Here is a 22,866-nt window from a genome sequence, read left to right on the forward strand (position 1 = left end):
TGGGAGGTAGGCATGTTAAACTTGACTTAACTTGCTGCCCCAGTGATGGAAAAGAAGCCAATGTGACACAAGGATACAGCAAACAGAATGTTTAGAGTTTCAGGACAGAACACATTTTTTTAAATGAGTTGTTCATTCCTTCATATGATACTCTGCTGTTGTCCTACACTTTTTAATGGATATAGAAAAAACGGTAGAAGAACATCATCATGAGAGTCTAAAAATTTAACATCTTTCATTTGTGGAAAAACCTTAAGCTCTGTTTCAATTTAAGGAGAAGGTTGGGTGACTTCATGACAGCCCTTAAGAAAATAAAACTTGTAGGGAAACTATTTCTGCCTTGATGTTTTTGTATACATACAAGAACGAACACTGAGAAACTGTTATGCTTAGATATGTCTTGGGAAGAAATAGGTTGGTACTATCAGCACAAGGGTAGACACCTCTTGAGAGTGGCTGCTGAGGGTGGCCCCATCGGTGCTGACTTTCAGAAGAGACCAGGGGGCCTTGTGTATCATCACGGCCTAGGCAACCGGAAGGCAGGGGCTCCTAAGATTCCATGACACCCCCCACCTTCCAGTTCTGTTATTGCAACTCCAGACCGTTACCTGGCACGCTGGGTCCTCCCTCCGTCACTCGTGTTGGAGTGTGAGCTAGAGGCAGTGCCTTTGGCTCTGAGCTCTGGCGTCTTGAACCTTGTTTTGGGGGTTACAGACTCTCAAGTGCTGTGGGGTGTTGATCACGTTGTTCCCGACAGTAAGTTAAGAATTCCTGGATCCTCACCCCTCAGTCCTCATTAAACCTATTTGCTTTCACTTGTTTTTAACCCATTCTGTGTTTGGGTCTCTTCTCCCCAGTCCCTGCCCTACCTCTTCTGCCCCACATCACCATGGCAGTTTCTCTCGGCCCTGTGTCTGATCCGGGGGCCGAAATGACCCTCCTGGAAATCAACCAGGAGCTTCAGTCCCAGCTGGAACAAAGCAAACAGGACTTTTGAGACCTCAAAGAGAAGTTCCTTGTCTCTGAGTCCACTGCCTACATCCTGGCCAACCAGCTTCAGAAATACAGTAAGTCCTACAGGGTCATGGTCACCAGAGTGATGAGTGACCACTGTGTTCCCCCTAAGAAACTAAAAACTCTCCAGACCTTTTCTTCTGTTCCCTGAGGCAAAATAAACTTCATTCTGACCACAATCCAGGAAAGGTACAAGTGGGTATTTTACCCTCAGTTTGCTGAGCATGGACAAACCGAGGCCCAAAGGGTTGAGGGACTTTTCCAGATTGGCAGTGAGGTGTAGGGTGGGATTAGGTAAAATCCCAGTGACTGATTCCTGGTGCAGGCACAGAACTGCGTGTTTCTCTCTGGAACAGGCTAAGCTGTTTCTGTCAGCATCCTCTCTGTACGGAATCAGATCCTGCATCACTCTTGGCCTAAGTGTCCAGGACTAATGAGCTCCATCAGTTCAGGCTTCTCTGAGGTCCCACTGGCAAAGCTCTGTGCTCCTTACACTGGGGAGATGGGGTGATGGTACACACTGGGGGAAGCAGGTGATGTTCCCTGCTTTACAGGAGCCTGAAGATGAGTGTGCTCCTCACTGACACTGTGGTATCCATGAGTGACGCCATGCAGACAGAGATGACCCTGCTGAGCGGGAAGCCGTGCTTCCTGAGCACAGGCTTTTCTTTCTGAGTCCAAGGAAGCCACTTTGCCCCTTGGGGTGAGGTAGAGGGTGTTTCTGGGGAAATGAGAGAATCCGTACCCCCTCTTCTGTGTCTCTTTGAGCTGGTGAACCTTTGGTGATGCAGGACTGCCAGCAGGTCCGGGTGACCTTGAGGGTCTGGGCTGTGAGACACGGCCAAAGTGAGAATGACGGTAAGTGGGGGTGGCCACCAGCCCCAGTAAAAACTCAAGCCAGTGTCTGGGGCAGGTCCTTCCCTCCCACAGCCGGCCTTGCAATTGGAAGCTCCATCACCTGTTCAGTAAGAGGGGGCTGTGATGACAAAAGGGATCGTGAGAACAGGGCCTCGTGCAAAACAGAGTGATTAGAAGGGATCTTGACAACTCTGAGTCTGGATGGGTGTTATTTTCCAATAAACCATCGTGGGAGTGGTTAATTTAAAATGACTGACGCAGAGAAAAGTAAACATTGAAACCTGCTATTTAAGAAAGTGAAGAGATGAGGTTTTGAGAAAGGACTAAGTTTTCCTTACAGCTTTTTTTTTTTATAGGCGTAACATAACTGTAGGAAACAAATTTTGAAGATGACGAAGAAGAAAGATGTCACCCAAGATCTTGTGGCGAGGTAACACAGTGCATTGGTGAAGACTGAGCTACTCTTCCTGGGCTCAGATCCAAGCTGTGGCTTTTTCTGAGCCTCACAGTTTCCTCCTCCGTTAGTATGGTGCTGTCATAGTGCCTACTTCTTTGAGCAGTTGCAATGAATTACATGAGTTATTTCTGTAAAGTTACTAAAACAGTTCTTTACACACAGGAAACACTATTTATTAGTTCTTTCTTGTACTACTTTGAATTGAAAACAACTTCTTTAACAGCCAGTGCCTATTTCCTTCAGGGATTGATGGTTATGCCTTGTATTTTTCAGAATTGCATTCATATACATTTATATTTCATCGTGAAGGTACTTGTCCTTGAAATTCTGAGCTCAGAGGACCCAACAATCAGTAGTCCCAGGGGCCTTCCCGAGCACACAGGGATCGCTACTTCATGCCGCTGCTTAGTGTTTTACTCAAGAGGCTGCAAGTCTTGGTAAAGTGGCCCAGGACTCGGGGTCAGTCTCAGGGCATGTGAATTCTGACCTTGCCAAACGTCAGCTAATCTTGTCTGGTCACTTTCCCTGCCTTGGAGCTTCTCTTTGCTCAGCTCTCAAATGAGGAGTGACCAAATGCTGTGTATTTGGGAGGCTGAGCAATAGAATGTGGAAATCCCAGTGGAGAGCCTGGTGCTGGGGTTATATCTCCCTCTGAGAGAAGAAGATGGAGCCTGCCTCCTCCCTTGCAGGCAGTGACCACAGCAGCATGGCCAGCTTTCCACTGAGGCCAGCCTCTCTGTCTTTCCTCAGAGTGTGTAGCGTGCAAAGACATCATTGAATCGGTGCTGGGGGAGAAGCTGCAGTTCCAGGAGGGGAAGCAGACAGAGAAGTCAACGTTAGCGGAGAAGCTCAGGTAAGGGGGCCTCTGTGCTGGGTGTCTGGTGGGAAGTTGTAGGAATCTCTGAAGGGGGCAAGGAGCAACTCTGGGCAAGGAGAATGGCCCAAAGTTTCAGGGCAGCCACATGCTTACAAATTTGCATAACACAATTAGAGAACAATAATTAGTAAACTATGGGCTCCAATTACTCAAAGGTTCCTTGACTCTTTTTTTAAAATAAAATTTATTGAGGTGAAATTCACATAACCTAAAGTTGACTAAATTCGAGTGAACCATTCAGTGACATTTAGGACATTCAGGATGTGGTGCAATCACTACCGCATTTACCTTTAATCACAATCACCTCCTGACTGACTACAGTTTGTCAGACTTTCTCTGAAAAAAAGCTGTCTTTCTAAAGGTTTTGAGAAACCTGCACACTGTTTTCCGCAGTGGCTGCACCAATTTCCATTCCCAACAACAGTCTAGGAGGGTTTCTTCTTCTCCACCTGTATACGGAATCTAAACAACAAACCAAACAAAGCAAACAGACTCATAGACACAGGAAATAAACTGGTGATTACCAGAGGGAGGAGGGTTTGGGGGTGGGTGAAATGGGTGAAGAGGATTAAGAGGTGCAACCTTCCAGTTATAAAATAAGTCATGGGGATGGAATGTAGAGCATAGGGACGGTAGTCCACAATATTGTAACAACTTTGCATGGTGACAGATGGTAGCTAGACTTATCGTGGTGATCATTTCATCATGTATGTAAAGACCAAATCACTATAATGTACACCTGCAGCTAAGACGATATTGTATGTCACTTATACTCCCCCCAATTTTTTTTAGATGCTGTTTTCTTGACACTGACCGTCTCGTGTTCTTTCCAATTAGCACCAGCTCTGCCTGTCTACATTTCTGTGCCTGGATTTGTGTCCATTCAAAACCTCAGGCACTATGTGTATTTTTCCGTGGAGTGGACTTGGCCATTCAGTAAGGAAGTGAAGGGACATCTTTATGAAGCAGCTTTAGGGAGAGATTTGGTTTTGCTGAAAGAGGAAAACGAAAAAGGAATATCAAGGGATCCTACAGGAGCACGCTCGGATACACAGGAACCCTTTGTTTTACCTTCTTGTTTCTCTTTGCCACGGGCAGTGTTACCGCCTACAAACACAGGTTCTTTAACTGCCACACAAGAGGGGCCAAATGGAAACTGGAACACCAGGCTTATGGCAAGGAAAGGGCTTTTGTTTGGGGTAACATAAGCCAGGAGATTAGAGTGAGCCCTCACATTTGTCTCATTTCATCTCGTCTCCCTGAAAGAGGGGTGGTGAGCGTTTTTAAAGGTTTGTGAGGAATGTGACTGCTTGTAGATGGCAGGGGAAGTCAGTGGCCTTACTGGTCGGAGCTTTCCCACCAGCCTGCATTCGGCCTTGGGATGCTGTTTGCAGGGAGGAGGAGGAGATGATAAGGCACCCAGGTGTGTTACCTTGGCCGCTTTTCTCCATGGCATATAGTGTATTCTGGAGCCGGGGAGTAAGCAGGGAAAGAGTGCTTTGTTTTTTGTTTTTGTTTTTGTTTTTTTATTGAGTTATTGATAGGTTACAATCTTGTGAAATTTCAATTGTACATTAATGTTTGTCAGTCGTGTTGTAGGTGCACCACTTCACCCTTTGTGCCCACCCCCCACCCCACCTTTCCCCTGGTATCCACTAAACTGTTCTTAGTCCATAATTTTAAATTCCTCGTATGAGTGGAGTCATACACAGATTATCTTTCTCTCGCTGGCTTATTTCACTTAACATAATCCTCTCAAGGTCCATCCATGTTATTGCAAATGGAATGATTTTGTTCTGTTTTGCAGCTGAGTAGTATTCCATTGTATATATGTACCACATCTTCTTTATCCATTCGTCTGTTGCTGGACACTTAGGTTGCTTCCACGTCTTGGCTATTGTAAACAGTGCTGCAATAAACATTGGGGTGCATAGGACTTTTGGGATTGCTGACTTCAAGCTCTTTGGATAAATACCCAGTAGTGGGATGGCTGGATCGTATGGTAGTTCTATTTTTAACTTTTTGAGGAATCTCCATACTGTTTTCCATAGTGGCTGCACCAGTTTGCATTCCCACCAGCAGTGTATGAGGGTTCCTTTTTCTCCGCAACCTCTCCAACATTTGTTGCTATTAGTTTTAGATATTTTTGTCATTCTAACGGGTGTAAGGTGATATCTTAGTGTAGTTTTGATTTGCATTTCCCTGATGATCAGCGATGATGAGCATCTTTTCATGTGCCTATTGGCCATCAGTATATCTTCTTTGGAGAAATGTCTGTTCATGTCTCCAGCCCATTTTTTGATTGGGTTGTTTGATGTTTTGTGATTGAGTTGCGAGAGTTCTTTATATATTAAGGATATTAAGCCTTTGTCAGATATATGACTTGCAAATATTTTTTCCCAGTTAGTGGGTTGTTTTTTTGTTTCAATCCTGTTTTCATTTGCCTTGAAGAAGCTCTTTAATCTGATGAAGTCCCATTTGTTTATTCTTTCTATTGTTTCCCTTCTCTGAGAAGGCATGGTGTCCGAAAAGATCCTTTTAATACTGATGTCAAAGAGTGTACTGCCTACGTTTTCTTCCAGAAGCCTTATGGTTTCAGGTCTCACCTTTAGGTCTTTAATCCATTTTGAGTTTATTTTGGTGAATGGTGAAAAAGAATGGTCAATCTTCATTCTTTTCCATGTGGCTTTCCAGTTTTCCCAGCACCATTTGTTGAAAAGACTTTCTTTTCTCCATTGTATGCCCTCAGCTCCTTTGTCGAAGATAAGCTGTCCATAGATGTGTGGTTTTATTTCTGGGCTTTCAATTCTGTTCCATTGATCTGTGCACCTGTTTTTGTACCAGTACCATGCTGTTTTGATTACTGTAGCTTTGTAGTATGTTTTGAAGTCAGGGATTGTGATGCCTCCTGTTTTGTTCTTTTTTTCTCAGGATTGCTTTAGAAATTAGGGGTCTTTTGTTGCCCCATAGGAATTTTAGGATTCTTTGTTCTAATTCTGTAAAGAATTTCATTGGGATTCTGATTGGGATGGCGTTGAATCTGTAGATTGCTTTAGGTAGAATGGGCATTTTAACTATGTTTATTCTTCCAATCCATGTACATGGAATGTCTTTCCATCTCCTTATGTCGTCATCCAATTCTCTCAGAAAGGCCTTGTAATTTTCATTATATAGGTCCTTCACTTCCTTAGTTAAATTTACCCCAAGGTATTTTATTCTTTTTGTTGCGATTGTGAATGGTATTGTATTCTTGAGTTCTTTTTCTGTTGGTTCATTACTGGAGTATAGAAATGCTACTGATTTATGCAAATTGATTTTATACCCTGCAACTTTGCTGTAGTTGTTGATTACTTCTAACAGTTTTCCAATGGATTCTTTGGGGTTTTCTATATATAAGTTCATGTCGTCTGCAAACAGCGAGAGTTTCACTTCTTCCCTCCCTATTTGGATTCCTTTTATTCCTTTTTCTTGCCTGATTGCTCTGGCCAGGACCTCCAGTACTATGTTAAATAAGAGTGGTGATAGAGGGCATCCTTGTCTCATTCCTGTTTTCAGGGGGATGGGGTTCAGTTTTTGCCCATTGAGTATGATGTTGGCCATGTGTTTGTCATATATGGCCTTTATTATGTTGAGGTAGTTTCCTTCTATGCCCATTTTGTTCAGAGTTTTTATCATAAATGGCTGTTGGATCTTGTCAAATGCCTTCTCTGCATCTATTGAGATGACCATGTGGTTTTTCTTCCTCAGTTTGTTGATGTGGTGTATCACATTGATTGATTTGTGGATGTTGAACCATCCCTGTGTCCCTGGTATGAATCCCACCTGATCCTGATGTATGATTCTTTTGATGAATTGCTGAATTCTGGTTGCCAAAATTTTGTTTAGAATTTTTGCATCTATGTTCATCAGTGATATTGGCCTGTAGTTCTCTTTTTTCGTGGTGTCCTTGTCAGGTTTTGGTATCAGCGTGATGTTGGACTCATAGAATGTGTTAGGAAGTGTTCCATCTTCCCTAATTTTTTGGAATAGCTTGAAAAGGATAGGTATTAAATCCTCTCTGAAAGTTTGGTAGAATTCCCCAGGAAAGCCATCTGGTCCTGGGGTTTTATTCTTTGGGATGTTTTTGATTGCTGTTTCAATCTCTTTCCTTGTGATTGGTCTCTTCAAATTGTCTGCCTCATCTTGAGTGAGCTTTGGGAGATTGTAGGAGTCCAAGAATTTATCCATTTCCTCTAGGTTATCCATTCTGTTGGCATATAGTTTTTTGTAGTATTCTCTTATAATCTGTTGTATTTCTGCAGAGTCTGTTGTTATTTCTCCTCGCTCATTTCTGATTTTGTTTATTTGAGCTTTCTCCCTTTTTTTCTTTGTAAGTCTGGCTACTGGTTTGTCAACTTTATTTATCTTCTCAAAAAACCGGCTCTTTGTCTCATTGATCCTTTCTACTGCCTTTTTCACTTCAATAGTATTTATTTCTGCTCTGATTTTTATTATTTCTCTCCTTCTGCTGACTTTGGGCTTCATTTGTTCTTTTTTCTCTAGTTCAGTTAGGTGTGCTTTAAGGTCGCTTATTTGGGATTTTTCTTGTTTGTTAAGATGTGCCTGTATTGCGATGAATTTTCCTCTTAATACAGCTTTTGCTGTATCCCATATGAGTTGGTATGGCATGCTATCATTTTCATTTGTTTCCAGGTATTTTTTATTTCTTCTTTAATTTCTTCAATGATCCATTGCTTGTTCAGTAGTGTGTTGTTTAGTCTCCACATCTTTGTGCCTTTCTCAGCTTTTTTCTTGTAATTAATTTCTAGCCTTATAACACTATGATCTGAGAAGATGCTTGTTATTATTTCAATTTTTTTTTTAATTTGTAGAGGCTTGCCTTGTTTCCCAACATATGGTCTATCTTAGAGAATGTTCCATGTGCACTTGAGAAGAATGTGTATTCAGCTCTTTCAGGGTGGAGTGATCTATATATGTCTATTAAGTCCAATTGTTTTAGTTTTTCATTCAGCTCCACTATTTCCTTGTTGATTTTCTGTCTGGATGATCTGTCCATTGATGTGAGTGGGGTGTTGAGGTCCCCTACTATTATTGTGTTGTTTTTAACATCTTCCTTTAGGTCTGCTAATAGTTGCTTTATGAATCTTGGTGCTCCTGTGTTGGGTGCATAGATATTTATAAGCGTTATTTCCTCTTGATGAAGTGTCCCTTTGATCATTATATATTGTCCCTCTGTGTCTCTCTTTACCTGTCTTATTTTGAAATCCACTTGGTCTGATATGAGAATTGCAACACCTGCCTTTTTTTCCTTGCTATTTGCTTGAAGTATCGTCCTCCACCCCTTCACCCTGAGTCTGAGTTTGTCCTTGGGGCTGAGGTGTGTTTCCTGGAGGCAACAAATTGTTGGATCGTGTTCTTTAATCCATTTTGCCACTCTGTGTCTTTCTATTGGAGAGTTCAATCCGTTCACATTGAGAGTGATTATTGATGCATGTGGACTTAATGCTGTTAATCTGTCGCTCATTATCTTGTTTTCCTGTGTTTCTTTTCCTGTGTGCTTTATCCTACCCATTTAATACTGCAATTTCTTATGCTGGGTTTCTTAGATTTTTCCTTATTTATGATTTGTGACTCTGTTCTGTACTTTATTTTAGTGTCTACCTTGAAGTTTGTATTTAGAATCTCGTGTATAATATAGTCTATTCTCTGGTGGTCTCTTACCTACTTGACCAATACTGATTTAGACCCTTTGCTCTTCCCCTCCTAAATAATTATTTTCATTTTTTATTCCAACTCATCTTATTCATTTGTAGTTAGAGTGCTAAGATCGTCCTTGTTTTGGTAGTTTCCTTACCTTTACCCTAATGCTATAATTGAATATTTGCTATCCTGTTCTGGTTCTATCCATCAGTCTCCCTAGTCTGTGGATTGTGTCCCCTTTCTCCCTTTTTTCTTTTTTCAAGTATGAGAGCCTTCTTGAGGATTTCTTGTAATGGAGGGCTTTTGGTTACAAATTACCTTAACTTTTGTTTGTCTGGAAAAGATTTAATTTCTCCCTCATATCTGAAGGAAATTCTTGCTGGATAGAGTATTCTTGGCTGAAGGTTTTTATCCTTCAAAGCTTTGAATGTATCACTCCATTCTCTCCTAGCTTGTAGGGTTTCTGTAGAGAAATCCGCTGACATTCTGATAGGGGCTCCTTTATAGGTTATTCTCTTTTTTTCCCTTACTTCCCTGAGTATTCTCTCCTTATCATTCCTATTTGCCAACTTTACTACTATGTGCCTTGCAGTAGGTCTTTTTACATTGACAAATCTAGGAGATCTAAAGCCCTCCTTTACACACATTTCTCCGTTGATCCCTAGATTTGGGAAGTTCTCTTCAATAATTTCGTTAAGCACACTTTCTGCTCCATTTTCCTTTTCCACATTCTCGGGAATTCCTATGATCCTTATGTTCTTACTCCTCATTGAATCCATTATCTCTCAGAGATTTTCCTCACTTTTTTAAATTCTTAGTTCTCTTTCTTCCTCTGTCTGGCGCCATTCAGCCTGTCTGTCCTCGATTATGCTAATTTTCTCCTCTATGTTGTCTACACGGGCATTCAGGGAATCCGTATTCTGTTTTATCTGGTCCATTGTGTTTTTCATCTCAAGTAATTCTGTTTGATTCTTCTTTGTGATTTCAATCTCTTTTGTGAAGTAACTCCAGAACTCGGCTTGTTTCTCTATCTTTCTCTCTACCTCATTGAGTTTTTTTATTATAGCTGCTCTGAATTCATTATCACTTAGTTTACCTAATTCCAAGTCATCAGGACTTAATTCTGTGTTTTTATTGTTTTCCTTCTGGTCTGGGGCTTTTATAAATTGCTGGATGGTAGAGGAGCGGTTTTTTCTCATGGTGGTAGAATTCAGTTGCAGTTACAGCCTGTTGCCACTAGATGGGGGTCAAGAGCGGCATGTTATGAGCTCTCCGCCTTGGGGCAAGATGGCTGCGCCCACTGGCTTTGCTGGGGGGGAGGGGCTGTTACTCACACGCGCCGGTCTGGGTTCATATCAGTTCTGTTCTCTGGTCTCCCAAGGCCCTTGATTTATGGGGTCCCCGCAGACGGAAGCTTTCCCCCCCCCGTCAGCGGGTCTCCACTGAATCAGCGGCAGGAGTCCTGGATGATCCCCCGGTCACGTGGCCCCTCCCCCGCTCCTTCCTGACCCACGCCGCAGCTATCGCAGACTCTAGGGGAGGGAGCGATGTTCTCTCCTACCGTTCCAGCGCCTCCGAAGGTGTCAGCAAAGTTTGTGATCTCCACCTTCTTGGTATTGTAGGTCTCTAACGAGCTGGCATTATTTTTGTTCTCTGAAATTCAGTTCTTCCAATCTTTTGTTGTATTTTGGAGGGGAGAGAATCCTGGGTCAGCTCACCCCGCCATTTTGCTCCGCCCCCTCAAGAGTGCTTTGGTTTTAACACCACATATGTTGGGTTTAATGCAGGAGAACTGAGATCAGGGCTGGCATCAATTCTCCCCTATTGTATGTTCATTTCTCAATCTTGAGGGATTTGGGGGTGATGACTGATCTAGCTACTTCCTGCTGAATCAGGGCATAGGTTGTCCCATCTCATTGAACCAATCGTTTAATAAGGTAGTGATGCAGGTGGGCTCCCAAAGTTAGGCCTGTGTTATGTAAGTAACCAGGTATTTAATAAGAAGCATTTCCAGAGAAACAGAAAGAAAAAAAAGAATGTTAATGGTTGGAGCAAATTATTAATTAGTTCCTGAGCCCAGGGGGAAGTCAATTAAGATTCTCAGAAGTCATAGTCAAAGGATTTTCTTGTTTGGAGTAAGATTAGCCCTGAGCTAACATCCACTGCCAATCCTCCTCGTTTTGCTGAGGAAGACTCTCCCTGAGCTAACATCTGTGCCCATCTTCCTCTACTTTATATGTGGGACACCTGCCACAGCATGGCTTGACAAGTGGTGCAAAGGTCCACACCCAGGATCTGAACCAGCGAACCCCAGGCCACTGAAGTGTAACGTGTGAACTTAACCACTGTGCCATCTGGCTGGCCCCAGAGTCAAACCATTTTTTCGTGGCTTGAAATGTCTCTGATGGTGTCATCGGGCACTCAGGTACCTTTCTGAGTGGCTCACACAGCAGCAGGCATGAATCTCTACTAAGTTTGCATCAAGTCCTCCAGCTTCACTTTTTAAGGCTTCAGGAAAAGGGCAGGTTTAGTTTTCAATGATTGCAAATGGAAATGATGGAAAAAAATGGAAAACATTATTTTGGAGATTTGTTATTTCAGATATTTCAGGAGACTAGACGAATTCAGGATCCAGTCCAGATTACAGCTATAAAACAACAATTTCAAAGATGATTAATGGAGCCAGAATCTAATATTCATGAATGTGTATTTTAGTCTGTATTGAAACATAATTTTTCTCTCTAAAATTACCCTCCATTTTACAAGCTCAGCCAAATGAAGAATAACTGGGTTGTAAAATAAGTTTAGTTTTAATAAATTTGGCCCAATTATTTACATAAGTACAGCAAGAATAGCAATTGATCCTATCGGCTCTTTTAAATCTGTTTGGCTGGAACTTCTTATAAGGAATCTCAGATTGAAGTTTAAAGGCTTCTCAAGGCTAAGAAAGCCAGACCAAGCACTTGTCATCAGATTCCGTGTGCAGTACTTACAGGTTTGGGTGAATTCCCCTCTTCACATGGTCCCCAAAATATTGAGGTTCCTTGTACCTGCCAGAGGGAGTGACATTCTTTACTTGACCTTCCCAGGTTTCTGGGAACCCATAAGCAAGGGACCAGGCCAATATTTCCAAGTGTCTTTATGCCAGGAAGTCAATCTTTGTTTCTCAAAAGCTGTTTGGTCATATCTGAGCCCCTATGTTTTCTCAAATATGACGTTCCAGTCAAAGCCTTGGAATTATAACCAGTGTTTCCAATTGTGTCCTGTTATAAGAAGGACAGGTTCTTATTGAACTTATGCAAATAATTATAAAGCCACGAAAAGAAGAATACTTAGTCATCAGGAGTTTTTAAATTCTGGAGGGATCAGATAGGGAGAAAAAGACAAGCATTTCAGTTTTGCTTACAAATGTATAATCTCATCAAATTGCTATAAGTTTTACTTAGCATAAGAGAAAAGATGAAAAGATTTCCTTAAAGCTGAGAAAACAAAATGCAAATCATTTTTAAAAATTAGCACGATTTTAAACACAAAGTCATAAAGTTATAATTATCCCTATCAGTTTACTTAGTTTTATGTAACCAATGCTTGATTTTCTGGCGGCAGTTTCATAAGGCCATCAGTTTTCCCATTAGAGTTCTGCAATGTTTTACCCAGTTTAGTTTTATTATCTGAAACTTTATCAGAAACCTGTGTTCTAGAGTAAGCCCCAGAATCCTTTCCGTGAATTTCTTTAAAGATGAAACGTATTTGTAAAAACATCAGAGTAAAATAACAACTGTCTGTAAATAATAAAAGACTTAAAAATGGCAATTGACAAAGAAACTTGGCTATTTTTGGTGACACATGACATTCCGAGACAACAACCAGAATTATGGCTGACAGTCAGGACAGGTCAGAATTTTAGTAACTTTATACAATTTTTAAAACATTTGCATCAATGACATTTACCCATGTAATATCATAGGTCCCTATGAAACGATGTTTACTTATCCCTTTAACCACAGTGACAGTTAAAGAATTTTAGGTGAATGCAGAGAATGAAATATTTGTAAGAACAACCCTAGTGTCTGTGATTAAGGACCCGACAAAAGCAACATAGGAAATTTATTTTGATGAAACATAAAATCTTTATCCTTTTGCATCTATTTAGTTTACCCGTTCTCAACAGTTATATTTACATCGTCTACAAAAACCTCATGAGACATTAAACAAAGTCAGCTGTTACTCTAAGTTATTACTCTTGTTGACAAATTTTGTAACAGAGAGAACATGAGCTCATTTGATGAGTAAACCCAGGCTGTATGTCTGCATTACATCCACGGCTGATAACTCTGAGAACATGTCTATTTTAAATCAAACCAGCAAACTTAAACAGGCTTTTATTTACCAAAGTTCACTTTATATCCTGTTAAATAGCTTTGTCTTTTAGAAGGTTCTGTATGTTAATTAAAGACCGTGTTCCGTTATAAGAGATTTTGAATCCTCTCTTTGAAGGGTGACCCCTCAGGTGGACTCATCTGAAGCAGAGGTTCCCCAGAGTGGCCATTATAATTCCAAATTATCTCAAAAGTTTACCTATTTTCAGTTGTTTAGTTTCAGATCGGCATTTTGGGGGAGTTGAAGTGGCAAATCTCAGTGAGAGAAGAGAAAGAAGCAGCAGGCTTGGCTTCTGCCCTGGCATGTTTAATCATTTAATTATTTTTCTCTTAAAGAGGCAGTAAAATATTTCTTATTTTCTCCAGAAGCATCAAAAGATTAAAATAGGCTTCCTGTTGTAGCTGGCTTGTTCCGATTGCATGTATCTGTTTGAGTAAACTGAAAGTGCCTCATTTTGGCCATTGTAAAGTGAGATCTCCTCTACATGTTCGATTCGCAGAGCCTGAAGGGTGGGTTTATGAGCTCTTGCAATATCAGGCAAGGGACACGTTCCCCAGCGACACATAATGTTTATTCCCACAACAGAATCTATAATACAATCCAGCAAAACAGATGTAATTGTTTTACAGAAGGTCTATTTACATATACCAACTTTGACAAACCTTTATCTTAAATTTTTCAACTCTTGTACCCCTAATTATAACTTATATTAGAATTTCATTCACCAGTTTTGGTATGACAATATTATGTAGGGAATGCATTCTCAGCTAGGCATAATATTTATTCCCTAAAAACATCCAGGCAAAGTTGACATAACCTCCTCATATCATATTAGGGTAAACACTTTAATCTTTATACTTGTACCAACCTGAGCAGCCTAATTGTTGCCCCAAACAAGTGTTGATAGGTTTCTCGCTGTGATTTCTGCCTACTGACTTTTAAAAATTTTTTCAAACTGGAATAAATAGAACAGGTTTGTCTGATATTCTTTAAGGTTGGGGGCCAATAGGGGGTCCCTTTAGCCCATCCAACCTTAGGCAGTGTTTTAGTAAAAGCTTCCTTTTGACTGTATTTGTGTCTCTTCTATTCACCCTACTCTTTCTTTTTAATGACTAAAGATTGCCATCCTGTTGGAGTGAGTTCTGTCACTCTTCCCTTCTTCACTTCTCTTTGTTAACTTGATGTTCCCATCTGCATCTGTGAGACCACAAGAAGAAGCTGAGACCCCAAGTTTGATTACGTTTTTAGAGATTAGTCGTTGTATTTTCCTTTTAATTTGGCCTTTCCATAGGTACCAATAAAACAGCGCTTTATGAAGAGAGCTCTCTAAAAGTTTTCTAACTTAAGGATCCATTGTTTGGCCATTTTCTCTCCAGAATTTAAAGAATATTGTGGTCAAGCAGTGTCACGAAAGAATATCACTCCTTTCAGACATTGGCTTATAACTATAATTAGACCATCTACTCAGAATTAACCCCAATGAGCTCTGCTTGGCGACAGACAGCATGTTTCCCATTCCAATACACAGAGACGGACAAACACTCAGATCCAGACACAGGAAAACCAGACACCAGTGAACCAGTTCCCAGATGGAGGGTAGAAAGTCCTACAACTGTTCCCACTCCAAATGCGCGCCCAGACGGCCCCTCCGTGAATGGAAAGGACCCGAGATGGCCCTTCCATGAATGGAGGGGACCCCAAAAGAGGGGAAGGAAGTTCATGGGCATCTCTGAGGCAACTTACTCTACTTCAGAGTCCATCGACTTCCCACAAGGAAGAAGAAGCAAACAAACCAATCTAGAACCTGTTTCCTTGCCATAAGAAAATGGGCCTAGGGTCAGTGGCTCCGAGGCAGATGGAAAGTACTGGGGGCAGTCCCTAGGGCAAATGACCTAGGTGGCTGCAGGACTGCTTCCCAGGAAATCCCAGTTGGCCTGGGGCCATGGACCCATGGGCAAGAGCCTTCTGGTTGGCTCATCAGATTTTACCACCTACAAACATAGGTTCTTTACCCGCCACACAAGAGGGGCCCAATAAAAACTGGAGCACCAGGCTTATGGCAAGGAAAGGGTTTTTATTTCGGGTGACATGAGCCAGGAGATGAGAGCGAGCCCTCACATTTGTCTCATTTCATCTCATCTCACCGAAAGAGGGGAGGAGAGGGGCTTTTAAAGTTTTGTGAGGATTGTGGCTGCTTGTAGATGGTGGGGGGACTCAGTAGCCTTGCTGGTCGGAACTTTCCCACCAGCCTGCATTCGGCCTGGGGACACTGTTTGCAGGGAGGAGGAGGAGATGATAGGGAACCCAGGTGGTTTGTCTCCATGGTGGATAGAGTATTCTGGAGCCAGGGAGTAAGCGGGGAAAGAGTGCTTTGGTTTTAGCCCCACATATGCTGGGTTTAAGGTAGGGGAACTGATATCAGGCTGGCATCAGCAGGTCACCATACATGTGCCAGAATTCTGCTACAATAGCTCCTTGGGGATATTCTCACAGAAATCTCCATTAAAAATCTTATAATCTATGGTTCGACTCTTTGCATGTTTAAATGGTCTCTTCTGTGCCACCTTAGGAAATGTGATGTCCTAATCCAAGATCAGGCTCAAGAGCTGGCCCAGTTACGGCAAACGATAGAGAAAGGCAGAGAAGTCTCTGTGCTCCTCAAGCAGCACCTCAGGAACCTCCTCACCCACGCTGACCCTACCAACTTCCAGGGTCAGGGCTTTCAAGAGCAACTGGCTGAGGGATGCAGGCCGGTGGAGCGCCTTGCCCGAAAGCTCAGCCCAGGTAAGGCGGTCATAGGCCCTGACTGCACTGAGCTGCTCCAAGAGATTCCACTCACAAGGATTTTTTTTTTAACCGGTGGTTCTGGTTTCCACGTCCCATTTGGGGTCTTCACAGGACCAGCACTGTCGGGGTGGCAACAGAGAGGAGAAATGCACTGGGTACAGGCCACAGTGATCCAACTAGATGTTTCTTTCCTGATGGACGGTGAATCACATTAATTGATTTTTGAGTGTTGAACCCCTTTTTCATAGCTGGAATCAATCTCACTTGGTTGTGGTGTATAATTCTTTTTATACTTTCTTGGATTCAATTTGTCAAATCTTGATGATTTTTGCACCTATGTTCGTGAGACTTATTGGCCTGTAGTTTTCCTTTTCATAACATCTTTGTCTGGTTTTTGTATTAGGAGAATGCTGACTTCATAGAATGTGTTAGGATGTATTCCCTCGGTTTCTATTTTCTGCAAGAGATTGTAGACAACTGGCCTAATTTCTTCCTTAAATATTTGATAGCATTCACCCATGAATTTATCTGGGCCTGGTGCTTTCTGTTTTGGAAGATTCTTTGTTGTTTCAATTTCTGTAGTAGATATAAGCCTATTCAGATGATCTGTTTCTCCTTGTGGGAATTTTGGTAGATTGTGTGTTTCAAGTAATGGATCCATTTCAAACTTCAGGGCACAGATTCGTTCCTAACATTCCTTGATTATCCATTTGATGTCCATGGGATCAGTAGTGCCAGTCCCTCTTCCACTTCTCATATGAGTAATCTGTATCTTCTGTCTTTTTTCTCATTTCTTCTCAGCATAGTGACTGCCCTAGAGAATGTTCCATGTGAGCTTGAGAAGAATCTGTGTTCTTCCCTTGTTTGATGAAGAATTGTAGAAGTGTCGATTCTATCGAGTTGATTGATGGTGCTGTTTATTTCAACTATATCCTTCCTGATTTTCTGCCTGCTGGATCTCTCTGTTTCTGACAGAGGGGTGTTGAAATCTCCAACTGTAATACTGGATTCATCTACTTCTCCTTGCAGGTCTCAGTTTTTGCCTCAGTTATTTTCGTGCTCTTATCCTAGGTGCACCTTAAAAACTGTTGTGTCTTCGGGGAATGGACTCCGTTTTGTTCCATGATACCCCTCTTTATCCCTGAATATTTTCGTCAGTCTGAAGTCTGCTTTGTCTGAAATTGTTTGAGCTACCGCATCTTTCTTTTGATCAGTGATCGCGTGGTATATCTTTCTCCATCCTGTTTCTCTTATTATATCTGTGCCTTTTTATTTAAAGTGGATTTCTTATACACAACGTCTAATTAAGTCTTATCTTTTCATCCGCTCTGACAGTCTATCTTTTAATTGGTGCAGTTAGACCACTGACTTGGAAGGTTTCTGTTGATATACTTGGATTAATGTCTACCATATTAGTTACTGTTTTATATTCATTGTTCTTTTTCTTGGTTTCTTTTTTTTGTCTTCCACTCATTTGCTGTCTTCTCTGGTTGTAAAAAAGAATTTTATGTGATTCCATTCTTTTCTCCTCTCTTGGCATATCAACTGTACTTTTATTTTTTCTTTCATCTTTTTCAGTGGTTGCCCTGGAGTTTGCAATGTACATTTAAAAATCATCCAAGTGCTCTTTCAAAGAACAGTGTACTGTTTCATGGCTAGCACAAGTGCCTAATAACACAGTATTCCCAATTCATTCCACCCATCCGTTAGAGCATTACTGTCATTCATTTCACTTATCCATAAGCTGCTTATCCACATCCATTATTGCTACTATGGTTTTGAACTGTTATCAGTTGGATCAATCAAGAAAAAGACAAATAAATTATTGTATTTGAATTCATTGCTTCAAAATGCTCTTCCTTTCTTTGTGTAGATCCCAGTTTCTGACATATCATTTTCCTTTGTTCTGAGGAATTTCTTTTAACATTTCTTGCAAGGCAGGCCTACTGGTGACAAATTCCTTCAATTCTTATTTGTCTAGGAATGTTGTCTTTTTCTCTTGCTTATGAAGGATAATTTGCCGGATACAGAATTCGTGGTGGGTGGGGTGTTTTTCTTATACTCCCTTCTCTTCTTGCTTGCATGGTTTCAGAGAAGTCTGATATACCTCTTATCCTTACTCTTCTCTGGGTAAGATATTTTTCTCTCTGGCTTCATTTAGGCTTTCCTTTTGTCTTTGATTTTCTGCATTTTGAATATGATATTCTTTCCTAGGTGTGTGCATTTTGGTATTTTCCTGGTTGGTATTCTCTGAGCTTCCTGGATCTGTGGTTCAATGTCTATAATTCATTTCAGGGGATGCTGGCCCCACGGCCAAGTGGTTAAGTTCACACGCTCCACTCGGCAGTGCAGGGTTTCACTGATTCAGATCCAGGATGCATACATGGCACTCCTCATTAAACCATAATGAGGTGGCATCCCATATGCCACAACTAAAAGAACCCAAACTAGAATGTACAACTATGTACTGGGGGGATTTGGGGAGAAAAGGCAGAAGAAAAACAGAAGATTGGGAACAGTTGTTAGCTCAGGTGCCAATATTAAAAAAAAAAAAAACCTTTGGGTGGAAAAAACTAAAAAATTTTTTAGGAAATTCTCAGTCATTATTGCTTCAAATACTTCTTCTGTGCTCCTTCTGATAGTCACATTACACATATTTACGCCTCTTGTGATTGTTCCTTAGTTCTTGCATAATCCCTTCCTTTTCATTCTTTTTTCTCTTTGCATTTCAATTTCAGAAATTTCTATTGATATTTGTCCAAGCTCGCAGGTTCTTTCCTCAGCCGTGTCCAGAGTATTGTTGAACCTCTAAGGCACTCTTCATTTCTGTCCCAGTGTTTTTCATTTCTACCATCTCCTTTGGATTCTTTCTTAGAGTTCCCATCTTTCTACTTACCTTAGCCATATGTTCTTGCATGCTGTCCACCTTTCCCTTTGGAGCCGTTAGCATATTAATCACTGTTGCTTTAAATTCCTGGTCTAGTAATTCCACCATGTCTGCCATATTGGAGCCTGGTTCTAATGCTTATTTTCTTTCTTCAAACTGTGTTTTTTTTGTCTCATAGTATGTCTTTTAATGTTTTGTTAAAAGCCAAACATGATATACTGGGTAAAGGATTTGAGGTAAGTAGGCCTTAGTGTGAAGTTTTGTCTTTATCTGGCTAGGGGTTAGGCTGGGTTTCCTGTTTATTGTAGCTGTAGATGTGAGAGGCCTAAATCTCCTCTGGAATTCTTGGTTTTGTGTTCTCAGCTGTCTTGAGTGTCCCTGGTGATTTCTGCTTAAATGAGGCCTGAGAACTTGCAGTTCTTTCGGTTGTATCCTTTCAGTTATATTCCCCTGTTATCATATAGGATCCCTAAGGATGTGCTGGTAAGGTGTGTGTGTGTGTGTGGAAACATTCTGTAGTCCTATGATCAGGGCTCAGTCTTTGAGTCAGCCTGTGTCACTGGGCTGTGGCCTTCACAAGAGCTTCTCAGGGTTCACCTTCCTCCTCCCCTCGATGGAAAAGGAAGGCTAGAGGGGCCGGGATTGGGTATTTCCTTTCCCCAAGGTCAGTTGGGATGTGGTAAAATCCCAGTTGGTTAGGCTCTGGTCAAATAGTTTCTTTGAGAGCAGGCTTTGTCAAGAAAACAAAATGCTCTGGCTGTATCTGCCAGTAGCTACTTTCCTCTCACTCTGCCAGAGGCGTAAGGAGATTTTTCTCTAGTCTTCACTGTGAGACACTGATAGGGCTCCTGGACATAAAACTCTCCAGAACTCTTGGGTTTCTCCCACGACTGGGCCCCCTGATGCTTTTAACTCAAACTTCTCCACACTGAGTCTCCAGCAATAAGTCAATTACATGCTAAGTTTTCCTACTCTGATCCTGGCTCCTGCCTAGGTTTCTGTGTCAATAAGTTGTAATTCTCTTTGTTTGCCTAGCCTGTCTGTATCTCCAGTTTTGGGGGCAGTGGTTTGCTCTCTGACCTTCATTCTCTGATGGATCTAAGAAGAGTGGTTGATTTTCAGTTTGTTCAGCTATTTTCTTGTTGTGAGGACAGGAGTGATGACTTCCAAGATCCTTACATGTTGGACCAGAAACTGGAAGTCTCCTTAGACGTCTTGAGGGGAGACTGAGAGGATTGTTTATGGTCTCTTTAGAGAAAGTTCCCACTGTGCCTGAGAGCCAGCTTTATGTCAAGACAAATAATACAGTTGTAGAAGTCCAGAGAGAATCTGGACAAGTACATGGTGATCTTGGGAACAAAAGACATTTCTAACATTTTTTCCGGTTTCACATAGAGCATGCCATCCGGGAAACTGTGTCTGATGGATCGTAAAAACAAGAAAGGGCATTCGTTTAATACAAATAAGAGACCTTTCAGTACGATTCTCTCAGTGTATCCTGAAATTGTACTTGGGTATTTATGTCTTCATGACTAGACAGGCCATTGTGTTTACAATGGGTGGCATGGAACTCCTTAGTGCCTGCTGGACATTTCTGGATGTGGAATTTCTGAATTTTTCTGCAGAAAATCATGCAGAGGAGGAGAACAAAGAAGAAAAAGCATCAATGGACCCCAGGTAACCCGGAATGATCAGGCCCTGGAAGAGGATGCGTAAAATAAGAGGATGGTTCCCAAATAAAGACCAAGAGGTCAACACTAGCCACAGATTTCTAAGGCAAAAGTGACAGAAACTGCTGGTTGAATTATTCCATTCACTTAACCAATCAGGAAATAGCCTTCTAAAAAGGTTGTCATTTGCTTTTGTGGTACTTGTCATTCTTATGTAAGGGAAATTAACCAGTCTCGGGGAATTTGTTGTAGTCACAGAATCCATCTGTTCTCTCCTCTGTGGCTAAACCTAAGATGAGATGGATATGTGCTTTCTGCATGGTGGACTTTAGCTTCTTGGCATGCATTTCATAGCAAGAAATGTAATTAGACCAAAACAATCATGTCCCGTCACAATATTGATAGAAAGAAGTCTAGAAGGCACAAGGTCTCTGGGCATCTACAATGTGTCAGGAACGTGTATTCCTTGGGTGGCAGTATGTAAAATTCAACACCATTTCTGCACACGGTTGAGCCACTGTTCTGGTTCTCTGTGTCTGCTGAGTGCCATTGCTGTACCATACAGGTAGAGTTGATTCTCCTTCCTCATTGAGTGCTATCTGGCCAGTTTACTGAGCGCCCACTCCCCTCTCTCCTGCCCTCAGGGGCAGCCAGACCATGCTCTCAACATAGGAGGATTGTTTTCTTTCTCTTTGAGGGGACTGTCCCTCACTTTCTGTGACCACTCTCTCTACCACCAATCAGGACCACCTGGGACTCTGGCATCCAACCCTTCTTGGTTTCATCATATCCTTTTTCCCCTAGCCTGAGCACAGAGCTACAGGAAAAAGAGAGTGTGAATGAAGCCCTGAAGGGGTCAGTGGATGAAGGCCCTGTGACTTCTTCCAGTCACCAGTACCCGTCTGGTTCTCACGAGCCTCCCAGCACCAATGTCTTCTTGTCTGAGGAGCACGAAGACTTCTCTGCTCTGGTTGCAGCTACTGAGTACTCCCATCAACAGGAGAAGAAAGCTCCAACAGGTCTCCCAGGTAGTGTCCATATTCATGTTCCCCACATCCCTGTCCAGGTCAAGATATGTCTTCTCTTCAGTCTGGCCCTGGAGACTTAACTTGGTTTGAATCAGAATCTAGGACTCAGTTTTAAGCATACACATCAGGTGGGTCAGGTAGTTCAACACTCTTCCGAGTCCCAGGCCAAATCTCTGCCATCCCCGTTACCATGCCTGCTCCGCTCCAAGCAGCAGTCTCTGTCTCTTCTAAGTTGGTTTATCCTCAGTAGGGAGCCATCTAAGTGTCAAAAGATAAACACCTCTTGAATGTGTCTGGAATTTTCCCTGAATGCGTGGTGTGAACCCTGGCACCCTCCACCACTTTGAATAGCAAGAATCCTGTTCTCTAGGTGGCACCATAGATTCTTTCCTATTTATGAGTGAATAAATTCCATCCATCAGTCTAGTCTTGGTGTATAACTTCATCCAAACCAACAGCAGCCAGCATATCTGATGGAGTAAGAGCTGAATCTTGCCACAGCCTTTCCAGAAAGCAACTAGATGAGCTCCTCATGACCTCGGGGAGAATATGTTGAACTCTTTGCCCAGGTTCAGGGAAGAGAACCTTGTTGTATTGATCTGCCAATTCAGAGACAGTCTGCCCTATGACTCAGGAAAGGAAGCCTGGTCACTTTTCAGAAGACACAACCCGTGGCCTCCTGGAATATCCTGAGACTATCCTGTTCTCACACTGAGAAGACTTACATCCCTGTGTTTAAACAGGCCCCTGGGTTGGTAATGCGTCAAGAAGCAACTTTTTATTATGACTGGCCCTGTCCAAATTTATTTGCAGAAACTCAAAAAGATCAGAAGGATGAGGAAAGAGATGAGCCAACAGCCCCCAGGTAACTGATAATCCTGGTTGTGAAAGCAATGGTGACATCTGAAGATCTCAAATCCAGGGAAAATTAGAAAGTACCAGTAGACCTATTTCATCCCATCAGACTACCACGAATTACCCCTTTTAAGAATGCTGTCTGTTTTCTTGAGACTTGTCCTGTTAGTTTCCACTTGGTATTAATTTCTCAAGTTTAGGAACCTAGAGTCAGCTTGACACAAGGGAAACTAACCAATCTTAGAGATTTCCTGCACTCAGGGAGACCACGTGTCCTCTCTCATTTGGGGAAAACTAAGATAAGATACATAACTTCAGTCTGCACATTTGGCCTGTTTAATGGTGAGGATTTC

At 41.9% G+C, this 22,866-nt stretch overlaps 1 protein-coding gene across 2 annotated transcripts; it reads left to right on the plus strand.

The window, feature by feature from the left end:
* The first annotated feature begins 613 nt into the window (after positions 1 to 613).
* On the plus strand, positions 614 to 22,673 carry LOC138924303 (putative neuroblastoma breakpoint family member 5). Of its 2 annotated transcripts, XM_070268402.1 has the most exons (8): positions 614 to 756; positions 858 to 1,067; positions 2,229 to 2,302; positions 3,080 to 3,182; positions 15,856 to 16,070; positions 20,586 to 20,637; positions 21,435 to 21,658; positions 22,472 to 22,673. In XM_070268402.1, the coding sequence occupies exons 3-8, from the start codon at positions 2,278 to 2,280 to the stop codon at positions 22,525 to 22,527; spliced, it is 675 nt and encodes a 224-aa protein (XP_070124503.1). In that variant the 5' UTR covers positions 614 to 756; positions 858 to 1,067; positions 2,229 to 2,277; the 3' UTR covers positions 22,528 to 22,673. The 2 variants fall into 2 exon arrangements, with proteins under 2 accessions (XP_070124503.1, XP_070124504.1); XM_070268403.1 differs by lacking the exons at positions 614 to 756; positions 858 to 1,067 and having other exon boundaries at positions 2,162 to 2,302.
* Positions 22,674 to 22,866: the final 193 nt, after the last annotated feature.

The sequence above is a fragment of the Equus caballus genome, chromosome 5 (assembly GCF_041296265.1).
Source record: "Equus caballus isolate H_3958 breed thoroughbred chromosome 5, TB-T2T, whole genome shotgun sequence".
Classification (NCBI taxonomy): domain Eukaryota; kingdom Metazoa; phylum Chordata; class Mammalia; order Perissodactyla; family Equidae; genus Equus; species Equus caballus.

Bases quoted from the DNA above. Each gene is read 5' to 3' on its own strand.
- LOC138924303 (XM_070268402.1), top strand. From the start codon at position 2,278: ATGTCACCCAAGATCTTGTGGCGAG. The intron at 16,071-20,585 runs GTAAGGCGGTCA...ATTTTTCTGCAG, and splicing joins TGCCCGAAAGCTCAGCCCAG to AAAATCATGCAGAGGAGGAG. The intron at 21,659-22,471 runs GTAGTGTCCATA...ATTTATTTGCAG, and splicing joins AGCTCCAACAGGTCTCCCAG to AAACTCAAAAAGATCAGAAG.